This window comes from Oncorhynchus tshawytscha, unplaced genomic scaffold, assembly GCF_018296145.1.
Source record: "Oncorhynchus tshawytscha isolate Ot180627B unplaced genomic scaffold, Otsh_v2.0 Un_contig_2046_pilon_pilon, whole genome shotgun sequence".
Taxonomy (NCBI): domain Eukaryota; kingdom Metazoa; phylum Chordata; class Actinopteri; order Salmoniformes; family Salmonidae; genus Oncorhynchus; species Oncorhynchus tshawytscha.
Genome location: NW_024609288.1, coordinates 41,933 through 68,090, shown reverse-complemented (window position 1 = coordinate 68,090; position 26,158 = coordinate 41,933). Strand labels below are relative to the sequence as shown.

The following is a 26,158-nucleotide window of genomic DNA, read 5'->3' as shown; positions in this document are numbered from 1 at the left end:
TGTCTGTAACTCTAGCTGTAGCTGTCTGTGGTGTCTGTAACTCTAGCTGTAGCCGTCTGTAGTGTCTGGCTAACTGTGGCTGTAGCTGTCTGTAGTGTCTGGCTAACTGTAGCTGTCTGTAGTGTCTGTAACTCTAGCTGTAGCTGTCTGTGGTGTCTGTAACTCTAGCTGTAGCTGTCTGTAGTGTCTGGCTAACTGTAGCTGTCTGTAGTGTATGTAACTCTAGCTGTAGCTGTCTGTGTGTCTGTAACTCTAGCTGTAGCTGTCTGTAGTGTCTGGCTAACTGTGGCTGTCTGTAGTGTCTGTAACTCTAGCTGTAGGTGTGTATGTCTGTAGTGTCTGGCTAACTGTAGCTGTCTGTAGTGTCTGTAACTCTAGCTGTAGCTGTCTGTGGTGTCTGTAACTAGCTGTAGCTGTCTGTAGTGTCTGGCTAACTGTAGCTGTCTGTAGTGTCTGTAACTCTAGCTGTAGCTGTCTGTGGTGTCTGTAACTCTAGCTGTAGCTGTCTGTAGTGTCTGGCTAACTGTAACTGTCTGCAGTGTCTGGCTAACTGTAGCTGTCTGTAGCTGTCTGTAACCCTAGCTGTAGCTGTCTATAGTGTCTGGCTAACTGTAGCTGTCTGCAGTGTCTGGCTAACTGTAGCTGTCTGTAGTGTCTGGCTAACTGTAGCTGTCTGTAGTGTCTGTAACTCTAGCTGTAGCTGTCTGTAGTGTCTGGCTAACTGTAGCTGTCTGTAGTGTCTGTAACTCTAGCTGTAGCTGTCTGTGGTGTCTGTAACTCTAGCTGTAGCTGTCTGTAGTGTCTGGCTAACTGTAGCTGTCTGTAGTGTCTGTAACTCTAGCTGTAGCTGTCTGTGGTGTCTGTAACTCTAGCTGTAGCTGTCTGTAGTGTCTGGCTAACTGTAGCTGTCTGTAGTGTCTGTAACTCTAGCTGTAGGTGTCTGGTATGTCTGTAGTGTCTGGCTAACTGTAGCTGTCTGTAGTGTCTGTAACTCTAGCTGTAGCTGTCTGTGGTGTCTGTAACTCTAGATGTAGCTGTCTGTAGTGTCTGGCTAACTGTAGCTGTCTGTAGTGTCTGTAACTCTAGCTGTAGCTGTCTGTAACTCTAGTGTCTGTCTAACTGTCTGGCTAACTGTAGCTGTCTGTAGTGTCTGTCTGTAGCTGTAGCTGTCTGTGGTGTCTGTGACCCTAGCTGTAGCTTTCTGTAGTGTCTGGCTAACTGTAGCTGTCTGTAGAGTCTGTAACTCTAGCTGTAGCTGTCTGTGGTGTCTGTAACTAGCTGTAGCTGTCTGTAGTGTCTGGCTAACTGTAGCTGTCTGTAGTGTCTGTAACTCTAGCTGTAGCTGTCTGTGGTGTCTGTAACTCTAGCTGTAGCTGTCTGTAGTGTCTGGCTAACTGTAACTGTCTGCAGTGTCTGGCTAACTGTAGCTGTCTGTAGTGTCTGTAACCCTAGCTGTAGCTGTCTGTAGTGTCTGGCTATCTGTAGCTGTCTGCAGTGTCTGGCTAACTGTAGCTGTCTGTAGTGTCTGGCTAACTGTAGCTGTCTGTAGCTGTCTGTAACTCTAGCTGTAGCTGTCTGTAGTGTCTGGCTAACTGTAGCTGTCTGTAGTGTCTGTAACTCTAGCTGTAGCTGTCTGTGGTGTCTGTAACTCTAGCTGTAGCTGTCTGTAGTGTCTGGCTAACTGTAGCTGTCTGTAGTGTCTGTAACTCTAGCTGTAGCTGTCTGTGGTGTCTGTAACTCTAGCTGTAGCTGTCTGTAGTGTCTGGCTAACTGTAGCTGTCTGTAGTGTCTGTAACTCTAGCTGTAGGTGTCTGGTATGTCTGTAGTGTCTGGCTAACTGTAGCTGTCTGTAGTGTCTGTAACTCTAGCTGTAGCTGTCTGTGGTGTCTGTAACTCTAGATGTAGCTGTCTGTAGTGTCTGGCTAACTGTAGCTGTCTGTAGTGTCTGTAACTCTAGCTGTAGCTGTCTGTAACTCTAGCTGTAGCAGTCTGTAAACTGTAGCTGTCTGTAGTGTCTGGCTAACTGTAGCTGTCTGTAGTGTCTGTACCTCTAGCTGTAGCTGTCTGTGGTGTCTGTAACTCTAGCTGTAGCTGTCTGTAGTGTCTGGCTAACTGTAGCTGTCTGTAGTGTCTGTAACTCTAGCTGTAGCTGTCTGTGGTGTCTGTAACTCTAGCTGTAGCTGTCTGTAGTGTCTGGCTAACTGTAGCTGTCTGTAGTGTCTGTAACTCTAGCTGTAGCTGTCTGTGGTGTCTGTAACTCTAGCTGTAGCTGTCTGTAGTGTCTGGCTAACTGTAGCTGTCTGTAGTGTCTGTAACTCTAGCTGTAGCTGTCTGTGGTGTCTGTAACTCTAGCTGTAGCTGTCTGTAGTGTCTGGCTAACTGTAGCTGTCTGCAGTGTCTGGCTAACTGTAGCTGTCTGTAGTGTCTGGCTAACTGTAGCTGTCTGTCGTGTCTGTAACTCTAGCTGTAGCTGTCTGTGGTGTCTGTAACTCTAGCTGTAGCTGTCTGTAGTGTCTGGCTAACTGTAGCTGTCTGTAGTGTCTGTAACTCTAGCTGTAGCTGTCTGTGGTGTCTGTAACTCTAGCTGTAGCTGTCTGTAGTGTCTGGCTAACTGTAGCTGTCTGCAGTGTCTCTAGCCCTAACCGTAGCTGTTGGTAGTGTCTGTAACTCTAGCTGTAGCTGTCTGTGGTGTCTGTGACCCTAGCTGTAGCTTTCTGTAGTGTCTGTAACTCTAACTGTAGCTGTCTGTAGTGTCTGTAACTCTAGCTGTAGCCGTCTGTAGTGTCTGTAACCCTAGCTGTAGCTGTCTGGTGTGTCTGTAGCTGTCTGTAGTGTCTGTAACTCTAGCTGTAGCTGTCTGTAGTGTCTGGCTAACTGTAGCTGTCTGTAGTGTCTGTAACTCTAGCTGTAGCTGTCTGTAGTGTCTGGCTAACTGTAGCTGTCTGTAGTGTCTGTAACTCTAGCTGTAGCTGTCTGTGGTGTCTGTAACTCTAGCTGTAGCTGTCTGTAGTGTCTGGCTAACTGTAACTGTCTGCAGTGTTTGGCTAACTGTAGCTGTCTGTAGCTGTCTGTAACCCTAGCTGTAGCTGTCTATAGTGTCTGGCTAACTGTAGCTGTCTGCAGTGTCTGGCTAACTGTAGCTGTCTGTAGTGTCTGGCTAACTGTAGCTGTCTGTCGTGTCTGTAACTCTAGCTGTAGCTGTCTGTGGTGTCTGTAACTCTAGCTGTAGCTGTCTGTAGTGTCTGGCTAACTGTAGCTGTCTGTAATGTCTGTAACTCTAGCTGTAGCTGTCTGTGGTGTCTGTAACTCTAGCTGTAGCTGTCTGTAGTGTCTGGCTAACTGTGGCTGTCTGTAGTGTCTGTAACTCTAGCTGTAGGTGTCTGGTATGTCTGTAGTGTCTGGCTAACTGTAGCTGTCTGTAGTGTCTGTAACTCTAGCTGTAGCTGTCTGTGGTGTCTGTAACTAGCTGTAGCTGTCTGTAGTGTCTGGCTAACTGTAGCTGTCTGTAGTGTCTGTAACTCTAGCTGTAGCTGTCTGTGGTGTCTGTAACTCTAGCTGTAGCTGTCTGTAGTGTCTGGCTAACTGTAACTGTCTGCAGTGTCTGGCTAACTGTAGCTGTCTGTAGCTGTCTGTAACCCTAGCTGTAGCTGTCTATAGTGTCTGGCTATCTGTAGCTGTCTGCAGTGTCTGGCTAACTGTAGCTGTCTGTAGTGTCTGGCTAACTGTAGCTGTCTGTAGTGTCTTTAACTCTAGGTGTAGCTGTCTGTAGTGTCTGGCTAACTGTAGCTGTCTGTAGTGTCTGTAACTCTAGCTGTAGCTGTCTGTGGTGTCTGTAACTCTAGCTGTAGCTGTCTGTAGTGTCTGGCTAACTGTAGCTGTCTGTAGTGTCTGTAACTCTAGCTGTAGCTGTCTGTGGTGTCTGTAACTCTAGCTGTAGCTGTCTGTAGTGTCTGGCTAACTGTAGCTGTCTGTAGTGTCTGTAACTCTAGCTGTAGGTGTCTGGTATGTCTGTAGTGTCTGGCTAACTGTAGCTGTCTGTAGTGTCTGTAACTCTAGCTGTAGCTGTCTGTGGTGTCTGTAACTCTAGATGTAGCTGTCTGTAGTGTCTGGCTAACTGTAGCTGTCTGTAGTGTCTGTAACTCTAGCTGTAGCTGTCTGTAACTCTAGCTGTAGCAGTCTGTAGTGTCTGGCTAACTGTAGCTGTCTGTAGTGTCTGGCTAACTGTAGCTGTCTGTAGTGTCTGTAACTCTAGCTGTAGCTGTCTGTGGTGTCTGTAACTCTAGCTGTAGCTGTCTGTAGTGTGGCTAACTGTAGCTGTCTGTAGTGTCTGTAACTCTAGCTGTAGCTGTCTGTGGTGTCTGTAACTCTAGCTGTAGCTGTCTGTAGTGTCTGGCTAACTGTAGCTGTCTGTAGTGTCTGTAACTCTAGCTGTAGCTGTCTGTGGTGTCTGTAACTCTAGCTGTAGCTGTCTGTAGTGTCTGGCTAACTGTAGCTGTCTGTAGTGTCTGTAACTCTAGCTGTAGCTGTCTGTGGTGTCTGTAACTCTAGCTGTAGCTGTCTGTAGTGTCTGGCTAACTGTAGCTGTCTGCAGTGTCTGGCTAACTGTAGCTGTCTGTAGTGTCTGGCTAACTGTAGCTGTCTGTCGTGTCTGTAACTCTAGCTGTAGCTGTCTGTGGTGTCTGTAACTCTAGCTGTAGCTGTCTGTAGTGTCTGGCTAACTGTAGCTGTCTGTAGTGTCTGTAACTCTAGCTGTAGCTGTCTGTGGTGTCTGTAACTCTAGCTGTAGCTGTCTGTAGTGTCTGGCTAACTGTAGCTGTCTGTAGTGTCTGTAACTCTAGCTGTAGGTGTCTGTAGCTGTCTGTAGTGTCTGGCTAACTGTAGCTGTCTGTAGTGTCTGTAACTCTAGCTGTAGCTGTCTGTGGTGTCTGTAACTCTAGCTGTAGCTGTCTGTAGTGTCTGGCTAACTGTAGCTGTCTGTAGTGTCTGTAACTCTAGCTGTAGCTGTCTGTGGTGTCTGTAACTCTAGCTGTAGCTGTCTGTAGTGTCTGGCTAACTGTAATTGTCTGCAGTGTCTGGCTAACTGTAGCTGTCTGTAGCTGTCTGTAACCCTAGCTGTAGCTGTCTATAGTGTCTGGCTAACTGTAGCTGTCTGCAGTGTCTGGCTAACTGTAGCTGTCTGTAGTGTCTGGCTAACTGTAGCTGTCTGTAGTGTCTGTAACTCTAGCTGTAGCTGTCTGTAGTGTCTGGCTAACTGTAGCTGTCTGTAGTGTCTGTAACTCTAGCTGTAGCTGTCTGTGGTGTCTGTAACTCTAGCTGTAGCTGTCTGTAGTGTCTGGCTAACTGTAGCTGTCTGTAGTGTCTGTAACTCTAGCTGTAGCTGTCTGTGGTGTCTGTAACTCTAGCTGTAGCTGTCTGTAGTGTCTGGCTAACTGTAGCTGTCTGTAGTGTCTGTAACTCTAGCTGTAGGTGTCTGTCTGTAGTGTCTGGCTAACTGTAGCTGTCTGTAGTGTCTGTAACTCTAGCTGTAGCTGTCTGTGGTGTCTGTAACTCTAGATGTAGCTGTCTGTAGTGTCTGGCTAACTGTAGCTGTCTGTAGTGTCTGTAACTCTAGCTGTAGCTGTCTGTAACTCTAGCTGTAGCTGTCTGTAGTGTCTGGCTAACTGTAGCTGTCTGTAGTGTCTGGCTAACTGTAGCTGTAGCTGTCTGTGGTGTCTGTGACCCTAGCTGTAGCTTTCTGTAGTGTCTGGCTAACTGTAGCTGTCTGTAGAGTCTGTAACTCTAGCTGTAGCTGTCTGTGGTGTCTGTAACTGCTGTAGCTGTCTGTAGTGTCTGGCTAACTGTAGCTGTCTGTAGTGTCTGTAACTCTAGCTGTAGCTGTCTGTGGTGTCTGTAACTCTAGCTGTAGCTGTCTGTAGTGTCTGGCTAACTGTAGCTGTCTGCAGTGTCTGTAACTGTGTAGCTGTCTGTAGTGTCTGTAACCTAGCTGTAGCTGTCTATAGTGTCTGGCTATCTGTAGCTGTCTGCAGTGTCTGGCTAACTGTAGCTGTCTGTAGTGTCTGGCTAACTGTAGCTGTCTGTAGTGTCTGTAACTCTAGCTGTAGCTGTCTGTAGTGTCTGGCTAACTGTAGCTGTCTGTAGTGTCTGTAACTCTAGCTGTAGCTGTCTGTGGTGTCTGTAACTCTAGCTGTAGCTGTCTGTAGTGTCTGGCTAACTGTAGCTGTCTGTAGTGTCTGTAACTCTAGCTGTAGCTGTCTGTGGTGTCTGTAACTCTAGCTGTAGCTGTCTGTAGTGTCTGGCTAACTGTAGCTGTCTGTAGTGTCTGTAACTCTAGCTGTAGCTGTCTGGTATGTCTGTAGTGTCTGGCTAACTGTAGCTGTCTGTAGTGTCTGTAACTCTAGCTGTAGCTGTCTGTGGTGTCTGTAACTCTAGCTGTAGCTGTCTGTAGTGTCTGGCTAACTGTAGCTGTCTGTAGTGTCTGTAACTCTAGCTGTAGCTGTCTGTAACTCTAGCTGTAGCTGTCTGTAGTGTCTGGCTAACTGTAGCTGTCTGTAGTGTCTGGCTAACTGTAGCTGTCTGTAGTGTCTGTACCCTAGCTGTAGCTGTCTGTGGTGTCTGTCTGCTGCTGTAGCTGTCTGTCTGTAGTGTCTGGCTAACTGTAGCTGTCTGTAGAGTCTGTAACTCTAGCTGTAGCTGTCTGTGGTGTCTGCAACTCTAGCTGTAGCTGTCTGTAGTGTCTGGCTAACTGTAGCTGTCTGTAGTGTCTGTAACTCTAGCTGTAGCTGTCTGTGGTGTCTGTAACTCTAGCTGTAGCTGTCTGTAGTGTCTGGCTAACTGTAGCTGTCTGTAGTGTCTGTAACTCTAGCTGTAGCTGTCTGTGGTGTCTGTAACTCTAGCTGTAGCCGTCTGTAGTGTCTGGCTAACTGTAGCTGTCTGCAGTGTCTGGCTAACTGTAGCTGTCTGTAGTGTCTGGCTAACTGTAGCTGTCTGTCGTGTCTGTAACTCTAGCTGTAGCTGTCTGTGGTGTCTGTAACTCTAGCTGTAGCTGTCTGTAGTGTCTGGCTAACTGTAGCTGTCTGTAGTGTATGTAACTCTAGCTGTAGCTGTCTGTGGTGTCTGTAACTCTAGCTGTAGCTGTCTGTAGTGTCTGGCTAACTGTGGCTGTCTGTAGTGTCTGTAACTCTAGCTGTAGGTGTCTGGTATGTCTGTAGTGTCTGGCTAACTGTAGCTGTCTGTAGTGTCTGTAACTCTAGCTGTAGCTGTCTGTGGTGTCTGTAACTAGCTGTAGCTGTCTGTAGTGTCTGGCTAACTGTAGCTGTCTGTAGTGTCTGTAACTCTAGCTGTAGCTGTCTGTGGTGTCTGTAACTCTAGCTGTAGCTGTCTGTAGTGTCTGGCTAACTGTAATTGTCTGCAGTGTCTGGCTAACTGTAGCTGTCTGTAGCTGTCTGTAACCCTAGCTGTAGCTGTCTATAGTGTCTGGCTAACTGTAGCTGTCTGCAGTGTCTGGCTAACTGTAGCTGTCTGTAGTGTCTGGCTAACTGTAGCTGTCTGTAGTGTCTTTAACTCTAGCTGTAGCTGTCTGTAGTGTCTGGCTAACTGTAGCTGTCTGTAGTGTCTGTAACTCTAGCTGTAGCTGTCTGTGGTGTCTGTAACTCTAGCTGTAGCTGTCTGTAGTGTCTGGCTAACTGTAGCTGTCTGTAGTGTCTAACTCTAGCTGTAGCTGTCTGTGGTGTCTGTAACTCTAGCTGTAGCTGTCTGTAGTGTCTGGCTAACTGTAGCTGTCTGTAGTGTCTGTAACTCTAGCTGTAGGTGTCTGGTATGTCTGTAGTGTCTGGCTAACTGTAGCTGTCTGTAGTGTCTGTAACTCTAGCTGTAGCTGTCTGTGGTGTCTGTAACTCTAGATGTAGCTGTCTGTAGTGTCTGGCTAACTGTAGCTGTCTGTAGTGTCTGTAACTCTAGCTGTAGCTGTCTGTAACTCTAGCTGTAGCTGTCTGTAGTGTCTGGCTAACTGTAGCTGTCTGTAGTGTCTGGCTAACTGTAGCTGTAGCTGTCTGTGGTGTCTGTGACCCTAGCTGTAGCTTTCTGTAGTGTCTGTAACTCTAACTGTAGCTGTCGGTAGTGTCTGTAACTCTAGCTGTAGCCGTCTGTAGTGTCTGTAACCCTAGCTGTAGCTGTCTGGTGTGTCTGTAGCTGTCTGTAGTGTCTGTAACTCTAGCTGTAGCTGTCTGTGGTGTCTGTAACCCTAGCTGTAGGTGTCTAGTATGAATGTAGCCCTAACTGTAGCTGTCGGTAGTGTCTGTAACTCTAGCTGTAGGTGTCTGGTATGAATGTAGCCCTAACTGTAGTTGTCGGTGGTGTCTGTATCTCTTGCAGTAGCCGTCTGTATTGTCTGTAACCCTAGCTGTAGCTGTCTGGTGTGTCTGTAGCTGTCTGTAGTGTCTGTAACTCTAGCTGTAGCCATCTGTAGTGTCTGTAACTCTAGCTGTAGCTGTCTGGTGTGTCTGTAGCTGTAGCTGTCTCTAGTGTCTGGAGCCCTACCTATAGCTGTCTATTGTCTGTAGCCCTAGCTCTAGCTGTCTGTGGTGTATGTTGCTGCCTGGATTGTATGTGGCCCTGGTAGTGTCGGTGGCTGTCTGTAGTGTCTGTAGCCCTACCCATAGCTGTCTATTGTCTGTAGCCCTAGCTCTTGCAGTGTGTGTTCTTTGTATCCCTAGCTGTGACTGTCTGTTGCTTTCTGTAGTGTCTGTAGCTCTAATTCTAGGTGTCCCTAGCACAAAATAGCCCTGGCACAAATCAGCCCTGGCACAAATTAGCCCTGGCACAAATCAGCCCTGGCACAAATTAGCCCTGGCACAAATCAGCCCTGGCACAAATTAGCCCTGGCACAAATCAGCCCTGGCACAAATCAGCCCTGGCACAAATTAGCCCTGGCACAAATTAGCCCTGGCACAAATCAGCCCTGGCACAAATCAGCCCTGGCACAAATCAGCCCTGGCACAAATTAGCCCTGGCACAAATCAGCCCTGGCACAAATTAGCCCTGGCACAAATCAGCCTTGGCACAAATCAGCCCTGTTACAAATCAGCCCTGGTAAAAATTAGTGGAATAGTTGGTTTATGAATGGAAACCAAGCTGTAACCCTGTAGCTCTGTATGTGTGGTCTGTATCCTAGTATCACCAGACTGTCTGCCTGTATCCTAGTATCACCAGACTGCCTGTCTGTCTGTATCCTAGTATCACCAGACTGTCTGTCTGTATCCTAGTATCACCAGACTGTCTGTCTGTATCCTAGCATCACCAGACTGTCTGTCTGTATCCTAGTATCACCAGACTGTCTGTCTGTATCCTAGCAACACCAGACTGTCTGTCTGTATCATAGTATCCAGTGTTCTGTTTGATATGACAACACAGTGTGCAGCATTGCAGTGTCCTGTTTGACATTCAAACTCAGCATGCAGCATTGCAGTGTCCTGTTTGACATTCAAACCCAGCATGCAGCATTGCAGTGTCCTGTTTGACATTCAAACCCAGCATGCAGCATTGCAGTGTCCTGTTTGACATTCAAACCCAGCATGCAGCATTGCAGTGTCCTGTTTGATCTGACAACACAGAGTGCAGCATTGAAGTATCCGGTTTGACATTCCAACACAGCATGCAGCATTGCAGTGTCCTGTTTGATCTGACAACACAGAGTGCAGCATTGCAGTGTCCGGTTTGACATTCCAACACAGCATGCAGCATTGCAGTGTCCTGAGGCATTACTAATAACAGAGGTCCTGTGGTATACTTCCTATTCTGCACGATCACCACCCAGTAAACAGTGATTCTTCATGGAAGCTTCACAAATCAATATCACAAGACCAGGTTATTTCAAAGTTAAGCGGATAAGTATTCCTCCCCTCCTCTGGCCAGATCACAGCGGTTAACGGGACGCTCTGTAAGAAACCATTGTCTTGAAATGAAAAAAATCCTGGGGGCCGAAAGCAAGCCTGTTTTTTTTTAGGTGATTTTCTATTTTGGTTCTGTGGGGAGCTGTTCTCTTGTGGTTCTGGGAAGCATCACAAAGCTCTACATTAAGCGTCTCTGTGGCTACCTCCCTCCAGCCCAGAGACACTATTGGATCATAAGTGACTCTCTATAGCTGCTCCCCTCTTGGCCCTACAGACCGGAGATACACAACATGACCAAAAGTATATGGACACTACAGGTTACCTCAGGCTTCCATCTTAAGTCATGTCCTCAAAACATTCAGTGACAGAGGCCCAACAAGGAGGAGACCGTAGCTGGATTTGTCTCCCGATTCAATCTTTGGGGTGACTGAAGCCAAGTGGGTGACTGAAGCCTGCTTGTTTTAAGTGGGGTACATGGGTCCCCCTCCTCTCCATCTCCCCATCCAAATCTGTAGTTGGTTGCATTTCCTAAAGCCTAACTAATTCACTTTTCCGTGATATGCTATCACATTGTCAAAGAATTCGGACGGGAGATGAGTGTTACAAATTGTACGAATCAATGGGTCCTGAATTCCTACGGCATTAATCATTTTTGAATTGTCAAATGATGTCTCACCATGATTTCTCACCTTTTGAGTGTTCATGTTGATCAATATTTTGACATGCTGACCTCACTACCATCTGGGTAGCCTTACGGTTGTGGGCGGAGCAGTTGCCGTACCAGGCGGTGATACAGCCTAACAGGATGCTCTCGATTGTGCATCTGTAAAAGTTTGTGAGTGTTTTTGTTGACAAGCCGAATTTCTTCAGCCTCCTGAGGTTGAAGAGACGCCTTCTTCACAACGCTGTCTGTGTGGTTGGACCATTTCAGTTTGTCTCTGATGTGTACGCCAAAAACTTAAAACTTTCCACCCTCTCCACTACTGTCCCGTCGATGTGGATAGGGGGCTGCTCCCTCTGCTCTTTCCTGAAGTCCACGATCATCTCCTTTGTTTTGTTAACGTTGAGTGTGAGGTTATTTTCCTGACACCACACTCTGAGGGCCCTCACCTCCTCCCTGTAGGCCGTCTCATCGTTGTTGGTAATCAAGCCTACCTGCAAACTTGATGATTGAGTTGGAGGCCTGCATGGCCACGCAGTCTTGGGTGAACAGGGAGTACAGGAGAGGGCTGAGAATGCACCCTTGTGGGGCCCCAGTGTTGAGGATCAGCAGGGTGGAGATGTTGTTTCCTACCCTCACCACCTGGGGGCGTTCCGTGAGAATGTCCAGTACCCAGTTGCACAGGGAGGGTCGAGACCCAGGGTCTTCTTGTTAAGCAATTCCAATGTAGATTTGGCCTTGGGTTTTAGGTTATGAGGAAGAGGACTGGAACTGGGGCCAAGGTAGAGGACTGGAACTGGGGCCGAGGTAGAGGACTGGAACTGGGGCCAAGGTAGAGGGCTGGAGCTGGGGCCGAGGTAGAGTGCTGGAGCTGGGGCCGAGGTAGAGGGCTGGAGCTGGGGCCGAGGTAGAGGGCTGGAGCTGGAGCTGAGGTAGAGGGCTGGAACTGGGGCCGAGGTAGAGGACTGGAGCTGGAGCTGAGGTAGAGGGCTGGAGCTGGGGCCGAGGTAGAGGACTGGAACTGGGGCCGAGGTAGAGGACTGGAACTGGGGCCGAGGTAGAGGACTGGAGCTGGAGCTGAGGTAGAGGGCTGGAGCTGAGGTAGAGGACTGGAACTGGGGCCAAGGTAGGGGACTGGAGCTGAGGTAGAGGACTGGAACTGGGGCCAAGGTAGAGGACTGGAGCTGAGGTAGACTGCTGGAGCTGGGGCCAAGGTAGAGGACTGGAACTGGGGCCGAGGTAGAGGGCTGGAGCTGGGGCCGAGGTAGAGGGCTGGAGCTGGGGCCGAGGTAGAGGGCTGGAACTGGGGCCGAGGTAGAGGACTGGAGCTGAGGTAGAGGGCTGGAGCTGGGGCCGAGGTAGAGGACTGGAACTGGGGCCGAGGTAGAGGACTGGAACTGGGGCCGAGGTAGAGGACTGGAGCTGGGGCCGAGGTAGAGGGCTGGAGCTGGGGCCGAGGTAGAGGGCTGGAGCTGGGGCCGAGGTAGAGGGCTGGGGCCGAGGTAGAGGACTGGAGCTGGGGCCGAGGTAGAGGACTGGAGCTGGGGCCGAGGTAGAGGGCTGGAGCTGGGGCCGAGGTAGAGGGCTGGAGCTGGGGCCGAGGTAGAGGGCTGGAGCTGGGGCCGAGGTAGAGGGCTGGAGCTGGGGCCGAGGTAGAGGGCTGGAGCTGGGGCTAAGGTAGAGGTCTGGAGCTGGGGCCAAGGTAGAGGGCTGGAGCTGGGGCTAAGGTAGAGGTCTGGAGCTGGGGCCAAGGTAGAGGGCTGAGGCTGTGGTAGAGGGCTGGAAGTGGGGTATAATGCCAAAGGCAGTGGCTGAAACTGGGAGAGTTTCTATCCACTAGCAGTCCTGTGGTATAAAGTATTAGATCAGAACTCTGTCTCTGTGCCCTGACTGGACCAGTCTACCCTTTACCATGTCTTTATCAGTCTGCCCTTTCCATGTCTTTATCAGTCTGCCATTTACCATGTCTTTATCTGTCTTATCAGTCTGCCCTTTACCATGTATTTATCAGTCAGCCCTTTATCAGTCTGCCCTTTACCATGTCTTCATCAGTCTGCCCTTTACCATTTCTTTATCTGTCAGCCCTTATCAGTCTGCCCTTTACCATGTCTTTATCAGTCTGCCCTTTACCATGTCTTATCAGTCTGCCCTTTACCATGTCTTATCAGTCTGCCCTTTACCATATCTTTATCAGTCTGCCCTTTACCATATCTTTATCAGTCTGCCCTTTACCATATCTTATCAGTCTGCCCTTTACCATGTCTTTAACAGTTGCCCTTTACTATGTCTTTATCAGTCAGCCCTTTATCAGTCTGCCCTTTACCATGTCTTTATCAGTCTGCCCTTTACCATGTCTTATCAGTCTTCCCTTTACCATGTCTTATCAGTCTTCCCTTTACCATGTCTTTATCAGTCAGCCCTTTATCAGTCAGCCCTTTATCAGTCTGCCCTTTACCATGTCTTTATCAGTCTGCCCTTTACCATGTCTTTATCAGTCTGCCCTTTACCATATCTTCATCAGTCTGCCCTTTACCATGTCTTTAACAGTTGCCCTTTACCATGTCTTTATCAGTCAGCCCTTTATCAGTCTGCCCTTTACCATGTCTTCATCAGTCTGCCCTTTACCATGTCTTATCAGTCTGCCCTTTACCATATCTTAACAGTCTGCCCTTTACCATGTCTTATCAGTCTGCCCTTTTCCATGTTTTATCAGTCTGCCCTTTACCATGTCTTTAACAGTTGCCCATTACTATATCTTTATCAGTCAGTCCTTTATCAGTCTGCCCTTTACCATGTCTTTATCAGTCTGCCCTTTACCATGTCTTATCAGTCTGCCCTTTACCATGTCTTATCAGTCTGCCCTTTACCATGTCTTATCAGTCTGCCCTTTTCCATGTCTTTATCAGTCTTCCCTTTACCATGTCTTTATCAGTCTGCCCTTTACCATGTCTTATCAGTCTGCCCTTTACCATGTCTTATCAGTCTGCCCTTTACCATGTCTTCATCAGTCTGCCCTTTACCATGTCTTTATCAGTCTGCCCTTTACCATGTCTTTATCAGTCTGCCCTTTACCATGTCTTATCAGTCTGCCCTTTACCATGTCTTTATCAGTCTGCCCTTTACCATGTCTCTATCAGTCTGCCCTTTACCATGTCTTATCCGTCTGCCCTTTACCACGTCTTTATCAGTCAGCCCTTTATCAGTCTGCCCTTTACCATGTCTTTATCAGTCTGCCCTTTACCATGTCTTATCTGTCAGCCCTTTATCAGTCTGCCCTTTACCATTTCTTTATCAGCCTGCCCTTTACCATGTCTTATCTGTCAGCCCTTTATCAGTCTGCCCTTTACCATGTCTTTATCAGTCTGCCCTTTACCATGTCTTATCAGTCTGCCCTTTACCATGTCTTTAACAGTCTGCCTTTTACCATGTCTTTATCAGTCTGCCCTTTACCATGTCTTTAACAGTTGCCCTTTACCATGTCTTTAACAGTCTGCTCTTTACCATGTCTTATCCGTCTGCCCTTTACCATGTCTTTATCAGTCAGCCCTTTATTAGTCTGCCCTTTACCATGTCTTTATCAGTCTGCCCTTTACCATGTCTTATCTGTCAGCCCTTTATCAGTCTGCCCTTTACCATGTCTTTATCAGTTTGCCCTTTACCATGTATTTATCAGTCTACCCTTTACAATGTCTTTGACAGTCTGCCCTTTACCATGTCTTATCAGTCTGCCCTTTACCATGTCTTATCTGTCAGCCCTTTATCAGTCTGCCCTTTACCATGTCTTTATCAGTCTGCCCTTTACCATGTCTTATCAGTCTGCCCTTTACCATGTCTTATCAGTCTGCCCTTTACCATGTCTTATCAGTCTGCCCTTTACCATGTCTTATCAGTCTGCCCTTTACCATGTCTTTATCAGTCTGCCCTTTACCATGTCTTTATCAGTCTGCCCTTTACCATGTCTTATCAGTCTGCCCTTTACCATGTCTTTATCAGTCTGCCCTTTACCATGTCTCTATCAGTCTGCCCTTTACCATGTCTTATCCATCTGCCCTTTACCATGTCTTTATCAGTCAGCCCTTTATCAGTCTGCCCTTTACCATGTCTTTATCAGTCTGCCCTTTACCATGTCTTATCTGTCAGCCCTTTATCAGTCTGCCCTTTACCATTTCTTTATCAGCCTGCCCTTTACCATGTCTTATCTGTCAGCCCTTTATCAGTCTGCCCTTTAGCATGTCTTCGACAGTCTGCCCTTTACCATGTCTTTATCAGTCTGCCCTTTACCATGTCTTATCTGTCAGCCCTTTATCAGTCTGCCCTTTACCATGTCTTTAACAGTCTGCCCTTTACCATGTTTTTAACAGTCTGCCCTTTACCATGTCTTTATCAGTCTGCCCTTTACCATGTCTTTATCAGTCTGCCCTTTACCATGTCTTTATCAGTCTGCCCTTTACCATGTCTTATCTGTCAGCCCTTTATCAGTCTGCCCTTTACCATGTCTTTAACAGTCTGCCCTTTACCATGTATTTAACAGTCTGCCCTTTACCATGTTTTTATCAGTCAGCCCTTTATCAGTCTGCCCTTTACCATGTCTTTATCAGTCTGCCCTTTACCATGTCTTATCAGTCTGCCCTTTACCAAGTATTATCAGTCTGCCCTTTACCATGTCTTTGACAGTCTGCCCTTTACCATGTCTTTATCAGTCTGCCCTTTACCATGTCTTTATCAGTCAGCCCTTTATCAGTCTGCCCTTTACCATGTCTTTATCAGTCTGCACTTTACCATGTCTTTATCTGTCAGCCCTTTATCAGTCTGCCCTTTACCATGTCTTATCAGTCTGCCCTTTACCAAGTATTATCAGTCTGCCCTTTACCATGTCTTTGACAGTCTGCCCTTTACCATGTCTTTATCAGTCTGCCCTTTACCATGTCTTTATCAGTCAGCCCTTTATCAGTCTGCCCTTTACCATGTCTTTATCAGTCTGCCCTTTACCATGTCTTTATCTGTCAGCCCTTTATCAGTCTGCCCTTTACCATGTCTTATCTGTCAGCTCTTTATCAGTCTGCCCATTTAAAATACCATCAGCACCACAGGGTTAGGGTATCCACAGGTCTTTTTGGGTTGGAGAGTGCATCGTTTTTCCAATAATTCTTCTTCTGTAATTGGGGTATCCACAGGTCTTTTTGGGTTGGAGAGTGCATAGTTTTTCCAATAATTATACTTCTGTAATTGGGGTATCCACAGGTCTTTTGGGGTTGGAGAGTGCATAGTTTTTCCAATAATTCTTCTTCTGTAATTGGGGTATCCACAGGTCTTTTTGGGTTGGAGAGTGCATAGTTTTTCCAATAATTATTCTTCTGTAGCTGGTGTATCCACAGGTCTCTTGATAGTCTTTGACTGCTGATTCAAGGATTTGTCATGTTTCTTGTATGTCTCTTTGTTCTGGGCTCTTTGTTATATTGCTGTAGAGGTTTGTAAAGTGATTTCTCCCCATATCCCCATTTTGGAGAGCCAAATGATGAGGGTTGCAAAGTGATTTCTCCCCATATCCCCATTTTGGAGAGCCAAATGATGAGGTTTGTTTCATTTATTACAATTCTCCCAGAAGTGGTTTAATTCTATGAATTCCTCAACTCCATCCAGCTGATTTCTAATGTTCTGTTCCTTTGTTCTTAGGGTGTGTTTGTATTGCTTCAGTGTTTCCCCATATTGAAGGCCTATATTTTTGTTGTCTGGTTCTCTGTGTTTTTGATTAGATATATTTCTCAATGACTTCTGACTCAGCGCTGAGGGGGAGTGGGGACATGGGGCCTCTGGAGGGTAGAGAAGGGACTCAGCACTGAGGGGGAGTGGGGACATGGGGCCTCTGGAGGGTAGAGAAGGGACTCAGCGCTGAGGGGACATGGGGCCTCTGGGGGTAGAGAAGGGACTCAGCACTGAGGGGAGTGGGGACATGGGGCCTCTGGAGGGTAGAGAAGGGACTCAGCGCTGAGGGGGACATGGGGCCTCTGGAGGGTAGAGAAGGGACTCAGCACTGAGGGGGCATGAGGCCTCTGGAGGGTAGAGAAGGGACTCAGCGCTGAGGGGGACATGGGGCCTCTGGAGGGTAGAGAAGGGACTCAGCGCTGAGGGGACAAGAGGCCTCTGGGGGTAGAGAAGGGACTCAGCGCTGAGGGGAACATGGGGCCTCTGGAGGGTAGAGAAGGGACTCAGCGCTGAGGGGACATGGGGCCTCTGGAGGGTAGAGAAGGGACTCAGCGCTGAGGGGAACATGGGGCCTCTGGAGGGTAGAGAAGGTACTCAGCGCTGAGGGGACATGGGGCCTCTGGAGGGTAGAGAAGGGACTCAGCGCTGAGGGGACATGGGGCCTCTGGGGGGTAGAGAAGGGACTCAGCGCTGAGGGGGAGTGGGGACATGGGGCCTCTGGAGGGTAGAGAAGGGACTCAGCGCTGAGGGGACATGGGGCCTCTGGGCTCTGCTACTGCTTCTGTTCTGCTGCCACGGTGCCATGGCAACCATTTTTGTTAGTCTGCTGCTGTTGCTAGCTAGCTCTAATTTAGCTCAAAAACAGCAAAAAGAGTAAAACATCTTCAAAGTAAAAAACAACAGAAGATATATTAAAGTTAGAGTCCCTGATCCTTCTTGGTTGACTCACTCAGTTTAGTTGTTGGATGTAGTTGTATTATCTCCCCTCGCTAGGTTTGTTCTAGCTACATTTTTCTGGCTAGCTTGTTAGCCTATTGGCTAGGTTTATGTTGTGTAGGTAGCTGGCGAAGTCAAAACCTCTTCACTTGAGGCGCAAAGTACATTTTTTATATATTCTGATTGAATAGAGTTGTTGTTCATCACTTCTTGTCTTGAATTATTTTGAGATTAGAGTGTTTATCTCATTCTGTAGCTCTCTTTTTCTCTGTCATTCAGAATCTGGATGACAATAATGATCTGTGCCTCAGTGAGAGTCATTATCTACCTGCCAGGGTCTCTGTAGCCAACAGGAATAAACTAGTTCTTCAGGGTGTATCAGAGCAGTGTGTACTACTACTGGTTTCTCTCAGCGCTGCAGAGGTAGGATCCCGTTTAGGCCTGATCCGTTTCTTCCCTCAGGACATCTACTGCCGTCACAACAGACTACTTCCTGATCTGTATGGTGGAGGGTGAAGACATCCCCTAGATGCTGGTCTTGGGTCAGTTTTATATTGTCCCCCACTTATGGTTAAGGTTAGGATTGGGGAAGGTGAAGCTGATCCTAGATCTGTTCATAGGGGAACTTCAACCCATGTGTTGCAATCACGTCAGACTTGTAAGAGTTTGGACAGGTTTCCTCTCGTCATCGCATCTGGAGTCTATAGTAGCAGCAGAGCTACACGCAACATTGCTGCTAATGTTACATTATATTAGCAGAGACCAGTGATTCACACACCTGCTTTGACCCTTGACCTCAAATAATAGAAATAGAATCTCATTCTAGTTCTGTGCCTCAAATGTTGTTGTGACCAAATGAGCAACTGGATGCCCCAGGCTACTGATCAGTGTTTCAAGGAACTGGCCTCAACCCAGCAGAATGTCTACATCCCTAATAGACTGTAAACCACTAACTGATGAACTGTACAACTCTGAATAACTCTGGTCTCAGCCCCTGGTATCCCCGTCACACAGAGGTACACTTCACCAGCTCCTTCTCCCCCTCCTGTTTCATGTTCCCACTCCCCCCCTCCTCCTCCTCCTAGGCCCCCTCCTCCTCCTAGTCCCTCTCCCCCTCCTCCTCCTTCTCCCCCTCCTCCTCCTAGTCCCCCTTCCCCTCCTCCTACTCCTAGTCCCCCTCCTCTTCCTAGTCCCTCTCCCCCTCCTCTTAGTCCCCCTCCCCGGTCCTCCAGCTCCTAGTCCCCCTCCTCCCCCTCCTCCTACTCCCCCTCCTCCTATGTCTAGTCCCCATCCCCTCCTCGTCCTGGTCCCTCTCCTCCTCCTAGTCCCCCTCCTCCTCCTAGTCCCTCTCCCCCTCCCCCTAGTCCCCCTCCTCCTCCTAGTCCCTCTCCTCCTCCTCCTAGTCCCCCTCCTCCTCCTCCTAGTCCCCCTCCTCATCCTCCTAGTCCCTCTCCCCCTCCCGCTCCTCATCCTCCTAGTCCCCCTCCCCCTACTCCTCCTGCTAGTCCCTCTCCCCCTCCCCCTCCTCCTCCTCCTAGTCCCCCTCCTCCTCCTAGTCCCTCTCCCCCTCCTCCTCCTCCTAGTCCCTCTCCCCCCCTCATCCTAGTCCCCCTCCCCCTCCTCCTCCTCCTAGTCCCTCTCCCCCTCCTCCTACTCCTAGTCCCCTCCTCCTCCTTCTAGTCCCTCTCCCCCTCCTCCTCCTCCTAGTCCCCTCCTCCTCCATCTAGTCCCCCTCCCCTCCTAGTCCCCCTCCCCCTCCTACTCCTAGTCCCCCTCCCTCTCCCCCTCCTCCTCCTAGTCCCTCTCCCCCTCCTCCTCCTAGTCCCCTCCCCCTCTCCTCCTCTCCCCTCCTACTCCTAGTCATTTTGACATGATTTTCTAGATTCAGAACATAAAATCAATCAATCAAATGTATTTATAAAGCCCTTTTTACATCAGCCGATGTCACAAAGTGCTGTACAGAAACCCAGTCTAAATCCCAAACACAGGCAGAAGCACGGTGGCTAGGAAAAACTCCCTAGAGAGGGGGAGAGGGAAGGCCAGTCCTCTTCTGGCTATGTCGGGTTGAGATTATAACAGAACATGGCCAAGATATTCAAATGTTCAAAGATGACCAGCAGGGTCAAATAATAATAATAATCACAGTGGTTGTAGAGGGTGCAACAGGTCAGCACCTCAGGAGTAAATGTCAGTTGGCTTTTCATAGACGATCATTCAAAGTTAGAGACAGCAGGTGCGGGAGAGAGAGAGTCGAAAACAGCAGGTCCGGGACAGGTAGAATGTCTGGTGAACAGGCCAGGGTTCCATAGCCGCAGGTAGAACAGTTGAAACTGGAGCAGCAGCACGGCCAGGTGGACTGGGGACAGCAAGGAGTCATCATGCCAGGTAGTCCTGAGGCATGGTCCCAGGGCTCAGGTCCTCCGGGAGGGGAGGGAGAGAATTAGAGAGAGCACACTTAAATTCACACAGGACACCCGATAAGACAGGAGAAATACTCCAGATATAACGGACTGACCCTACCCCCCTGACCCAAACTATTGCAGCATAAATATTGGAGGCTGAGACAGGAGGGGTCGGCTGACACTGTGACCCCATCCGATGATACCCCCGGACAGGGCCAAACAGGAAGGATATAACCCCACCCACTTTGCCAAAGCACAGCCCCCACACCACTAGAGGGATATCTTCAACCACCAACTTACTACCCTGAGACAAGGCCGAGTATAGCCCACGATGATCTCCCCCACGGAACAAACCCGAGGGGGGTGGGGCCAACCCGGACAGGAAGATCATGTCAGTGACTCAACCCACTCAAGTGACGCACCCCTCCTAGGGACGGCATGGAAGAGCACCAGTAAGCCAGTTACTCAGCCTTCCAGGCAGAGACATCAAGAGTGGTTCATCGCTCCAGTGCCTTTCCATTCATAAAACAACATTCATAATGTTCCAGGACTAATTCTATTAGCATTTTGGCATGATTCTAGATTCAGAACATAAAACAACATCCATAATGTTCCAGGACTAATTCTATTAGCATTTTGGCATGATTCTAGATTCAGAACATAAAACATCCATAATGCTCCAGGACTAATCCCATTAGCATTTTGGCATGATTCTAGATTCAGAACATAAAACAACATCCATAATGTTCCAGGACTAATTCTATTAGCATTTTGGCATGATTCTAGATTCAGAACATAAAACAACATTCATAATGCTCCAGGACTAATTCTATTAGCATTTTGGCATGATTCTAGATTCAGAACATAAAACAACATTCATAATGCTCCAGGACTAATTCTATTAGCATTTTGGCATGATTCTAGATTCAGAACATAAAACAACATTCATAATGCTCCAGGACTAATTCTATTAGCATTTTGGCATGATTCTAGATTCAGAACATAAAACAACATTCATAATGCTCCAGGACTAATCCCATTAGCATTTTGGCATGATTCTAGATTCAGAACATAAAACAACATTCATAATGCTCCAGGACTAATTCTATTAGCATTTTGGCATGATTCTAGATTCAGAACATAAAACAACATTCATAATGCTCCAGGACTAATTCTATTAGCATTTTGGCATGATTCTAGATTCAGAACATAAAACAACATCCATAATGTTCCAGGACTAATTCTATTAGCATTTTGGCATGATTCTAGATTCAGAACCTAAAACATCCATAATGCTCCAGGACTAATTCTATTAGCATTTTGGCATGATTCTAGATTCAGAACATAAAACAACATTCATAATGCTCCAGGACTAATCCCATTAGCATTTTGGCATGATTCTAGATTCAGAACATAAAACAACATTCATAATGCTCCAGGACTAATTCTATTAGCATTTTGGCATGATTCTAGATTCAGAACATAAAACAACATCCATAATGTTCCAGGACTAATTCTATTAGCATTTTGGCATGATTCTAGATTCAGAACATAAAACAACATCCATAATGCTCCAGGACTAATTCTATTAGCATTTTGGCATGATTCTAGATTCAGAACATAAAACAACATTCATAATGTTCCAGGACTAATTCTATTAGCATTTTGGCATGATTCTAGATTCAGAACATAAAACAACATTCATAATGCTCCAGGACTAATTTATATTAGCATTTTGGCATGATTCTAGATTCAGAACATAAAACAACATTCATAATGCTCCAGGACTAATTCTATTAGCATTTTGGCATGATTCTAGATTCAGAACATAAAACATCCATAATGCTCCAGGACTAATTCTATTAGCATTTTGGCATGATTCTAGATTCAGAACATAAAACAACATTCATAATGCTCCAGGACTAATTCTATTAGCATTTTGGCATGATTCTAGATTCAGAACATAAAACAACCATAATGCTCCAGGACTAATTCTATTAGCATTTTGGCATGATTCTAGATTCAGAACATAAAACAACATTCATAATGCTCCAGGACTAATTCTATTAGCATTTTGGCATGATTCTAGATTCAGAACATAAAACAACATTCATAATGCTCCAGGACTAATCCCATTAGCATTTTGACATGATTCTAGATTCAGAACATAAAACAACATCCATAATGTTCCAGGACTAATTCTATTAGCATTTTGGCATGATTCTAGATTCAGAACATAAAACAACATTCATAATGCTCCAGGACTAATCCCATTAGCATTTTGACATGATTCTAGATTCAGAACATAAAACAACATCCATAATGTTCCAGGACTAATTCTATTAGCATTTTGGCATGATTCTAGATTCAGAACATAAAACAACATTCATAATGCTCCAGGACTAATTCTATTAGCATTTTGGCATGATTCTAGATTCAGAACATAAAACAACATCCATAATGTTCCAGGACTAATTCTATTAGCATTTTGGCATGATTCTAGATTCAGAACATAAAACAACATCCATAATGTTCCAGGACTAATTCTATTAGCATTTTGGCATGATTCTAGATTCAGAACATAAAACAACATTCATAATGCTCCAGGACTAATTCTATTAGCATTTTGGCATGATTCTAGATTCAGAACATAAAACATCCATAATGCTCCAGGACTAATTCTATTAGCATTTTGGCATGATTCTAGATTCAGAACATAAAACAACATCCATAATGTTCCAGGACTAATTCTATTAGCATTTTGGCATGATTCTAGATTCAGAACATAAAACAACATCCATAATGTTCCAGGACTAATTCTATTAGCATTTTGGCATGATTCTAGATTCAGAACATAAAACAACATTCATAATGCTCCAGGACTAATTCTATTAGCATTTTGGCATGATTCTAGATTCAGAACATAAAACAACATCCATAATGTTCCAGGACTAATTCTATTAGCATTTTGGCATGATTCTAGATTCAGAACATAAAACAACATTCATAATGCTCCAGGACTAATTCTATTAGCATTTTGGCATGATTCTAGATTCAGAACATAAAACAACATTCATAATGCTCCAGGACTAATTCGATTAGCATTTTGGCATGATTCTAGATTCAGAACATAAAACAACATTCATAATGCTCCAGGACTAATTCTATTAGCATTTTGGCATGATTCTAGATTCAGAACATAAAACAACATTCATAATGCTCCAGGACTAATTCTATTAGCATTTTGGCATGATTCTAGATTCAGAACATAAAACATCCATAATGCTCCAGGACTAATTCTATTAGCATTTTGGCATGATTCTAGATTCAGAACATAAAACATCCATAATGCTCCAGGACTAATTCTATTAGCATTTTGGCATGATTCTAGATTCAGAACATAAAACATCCATAATGCTCCAGGACTAATTCTATTAGCATTTTGGCATGATTCTAGATTCAGAACATAAAACAACATCCATAATGTTCCAGGACTAATTCTATTAGCATTTTGGCATGATTCTAGATTCAGAACATAAAACAACATTCATAATGCTCCAGGACTAATTCTATTAGCATTTTGGCATGATTCTAGATTCAGAATATAAAACTACATTCATAATGCTCCAGGACTAATCCCATTAGCATTTTGGCATGATTCTAGATTCAGAACATAAAACATCCATAATGCTCCAGGACTAATTCTATTAGCATTTTGGCATGATTCTAGATTCAGAACATAAAACATCCATAATGCTCCAGGACTAATTCTATTAGCATTTTGGCATGATTCTAGATTCAGAACATAAAACAACATTCATATGTTCCAGGACTAATTCTATTAGCATTTTGGCATGATTCTAGATTCAGAACATAAAACAACATTCATAATGCTCCAGGACTAATTTATATTAGCATTTTGGCATGATTCTAGATTCAGAATATAAAATGTTGATAATGCTTCAGGTGATTAATAAATTATAACTGATCTGAATTAGTAACTGAATCAAGTGGTGTGATTATTGATTATAGGTGATTAATAACTGCTATTCTGTCTTCTCTACTCCACAGATCTTACAGGTGAATCTAGTGGTGTAATTATTGATGATAGGTGATTAATAACTGATATCCTGTCTCCTCTACTCCACAGATCTTACAGGTGAATCTAGTGATGTCCATGTTGCTGTATGTGTTGTTCCTAGCGTACCTCTACGGTATCCAGGCAACGCACATGGAGCGCCAGCAGCCCCCGCCCACCCAGGACCCCATCAACTCCCTCATCATCCAGCTGCTGCAGGCGGACCTGACCCGCGGCCGGGGGAGGCAGGGTGAGGGCCAGGACAGGCAGGCCCAGGACACATTGCCACCGTTGGGCCTGCTCGCCATTGACACCCCTCTGGACGACAGTAGATTCCTGGAGAGGCGCAGCTCGCTGTACCAGCCCAGGTCGTCTGACCTGCTGGAGCAGCAGAAACACTACAACTCTCCCCGGGTCCTGCTGAGTGAGCGGGCGCCCCTGCAGCCTCCTCCGCTCTACTCTATAGATGACTACGTGGGCAGCTCTGACAGAACCAACAAGACCCGCAGGAAGAGATACGCAGAACACAAGAGTTACCGCGGGGAGTACTCCGTCTGTGACAGCCAATCACAGTGGGTGACAGACAAGACGAATGCGGTGGACATCAGGGGTCGTCAGGTCACCGTCCTGGATCAGATAAAGATGGGAACCGCCGAAAGCAACTTTGTTAAGCAGTACTTCTATGAGACCAAGTGTCGGACTGCCAAACCTTTTAAGAGCGGCTGTCGCGGCATCGATGACAAACACTGGAACTCGCAGTGTAAGACCTCTCAGACGTACGTCAGAGCTCTGACGCAGGACCGGACCTCTGTGGGCTGGCGCTGGATACGGATAGACACTTCCTGTGTCTGTGCGTTGTCACGGAAACACCGCAGGACGTAAACACACAACCCGACCATAGACATTATGGAATATATTTCCTTATTGTGAAGGGGGGCTGTACATATAAATTATTATTTAAGTTATGTGAAATACATGTAGTTTCTACATGGCTATATATGATATATAAATATATTTGTTATTTATTGAAGTCATCATCAAAGGAAAAAATAAATAAAAAAATAAACCAAGAACTCCTAACATGCGGCTCCACAGCCACCACACAGCCTAGCATCTTCAGACTCAGACCATGGAGCTGGACAGTACAGCCTAGCATGGAGAGACTCTACCATGGGGCTGGACAGTACAGCCTAGTGTGGAGAGACTCTACCATTGGGCTGGACAGTACAGCCTAGCATGGAGAGACTCTACCATTGGGCTGGACAGTACAGCCTAGCATGGAGAGACTCTACCATGGGGCTGGACAGTACAGCCTAGCATGGAGAGACTACCATGGGGCTGGACAGTACAGCCTAGCATGGAGAGACTCTACCATGGGGCTGGACAGTACAGCCTAGCATGGAGAGACTCTACCATGGGGCTGGACAGTACAGCCTAGCATGGAGAGACTACCATGGGGCTGGACAGTACAGCCTAGCATGGAGAGACTCTACCATGGGCTGGACAGTACAGCCTAGCATGGAGAGACTCTACCATTGCGCTGGACAGTACAGCCTAGCATGGAGAGACTCTACCATTGGGCTGGACAGTACAGCCTAGCATGGAGAGACTCTACCATTGGGCTGGACAGTACAGCCTAGCATGGAGAGACTCTACCATTGGGCTGGACAGTACAGCCTAGCATCTTCAGACTCAGACCATGGGGCTGGACAGTACAGCCTAGCATGGAGAGACTCTACCATTGGGCTGGACAGTACAGCCTAGCATCTTCAGACTCAGACCATGGATCTGGACAGTACAGCCTAGCATGGAGAGACTCTACCATTGGGCTGGACAGTACAGCCTATTGTGGAGAGACTCTACCATTGGGCTGGACAGTACATTCTAGCATGGATAGACTCTACCATTGTGCTGGACAGTACAGCCTAGCATGGAGAGACTCTACCATTGGGCTGGACAGTACAGCCTAGCATGGAGAGACTCTACCATTGGGCTGGACAGTACCTAGTGTGGAGAGACTACCATGGGGCTGGACAGTACAGCCTATTGTGGAGAGACAACGTGCCTTGTTGATATACCTAGGGCAGCAGATGAAAAAGAAGATCACTAGGGGATATGACATCACCAGGTGTGGAGTAGGGGATCTACACTGTCATTCAGCTCATTCTACGACATCACTGCTCTGACTGTTGAAAACAGAAATCTGGTCCAAATGTTATTGTGGACTAAAGATGTACTGTATGGATGTATGGACAAACCACTGTCTGGATGTATGTACAAACCACGAACATGTACGGGTATTTGACAGACCTGCTGACATACGACAGACCAGACATGTTTGGGTTTTCCATGATGTAGTAACTAAAGGTTTTGCTGTATCATCCAGGCTCAATACATGAGGTCTGATATGGTACTTTGGTACCAGGCCTCTGGCCTGGAAGAGCTGTGGCTGTAGGGAGGCTGGGCAGTATGTATAGAGTACATGGAGCAG

At 46.6% G+C, this 26,158-nt stretch overlaps 2 protein-coding genes across 2 annotated transcripts in view; one reads left to right on the top strand and one right to left on the bottom strand.

The window, feature by feature from the left end:
• Positions 1-18,241, bottom strand: part of LOC121844539 (flocculation protein FLO11-like) — a 42,404-nt gene extending 24,163 nt beyond the window's left edge. Inside the window, exons 1-5 of the mRNA XM_042314763.1 lie at positions 18,198-18,241; positions 16,824-16,968; positions 16,643-16,779; positions 16,386-16,553; positions 11,188-12,114 (exon numbers count right to left, since the gene is read on the bottom strand). Coding sequence (XP_042170697.1) covers positions 11,188-12,114; positions 16,386-16,553; positions 16,643-16,779; positions 16,824-16,968; positions 18,198-18,241 — 1,421 coding nt within the window. The remainder of the gene's footprint in view (positions 1-11,187; positions 12,115-16,385; positions 16,554-16,642; positions 16,780-16,823; positions 16,969-18,197) is intronic.
• A 4,360-nt stretch (positions 18,242-22,601) lies between these two features.
• LOC112237826 (neurotrophin-3) lies at positions 22,602-25,653 on the top strand. Its single transcript, XM_024406427.2, has one exon. The coding sequence runs from the start codon at positions 23,761-23,763 to the stop codon at positions 24,547-24,549; it is 789 nt and encodes a 262-aa protein (XP_024262195.1). The 5' UTR covers positions 22,602-23,760; the 3' UTR covers positions 24,550-25,653.
• The last annotated feature ends 505 nt before the right edge of the window (positions 25,654-26,158 follow it).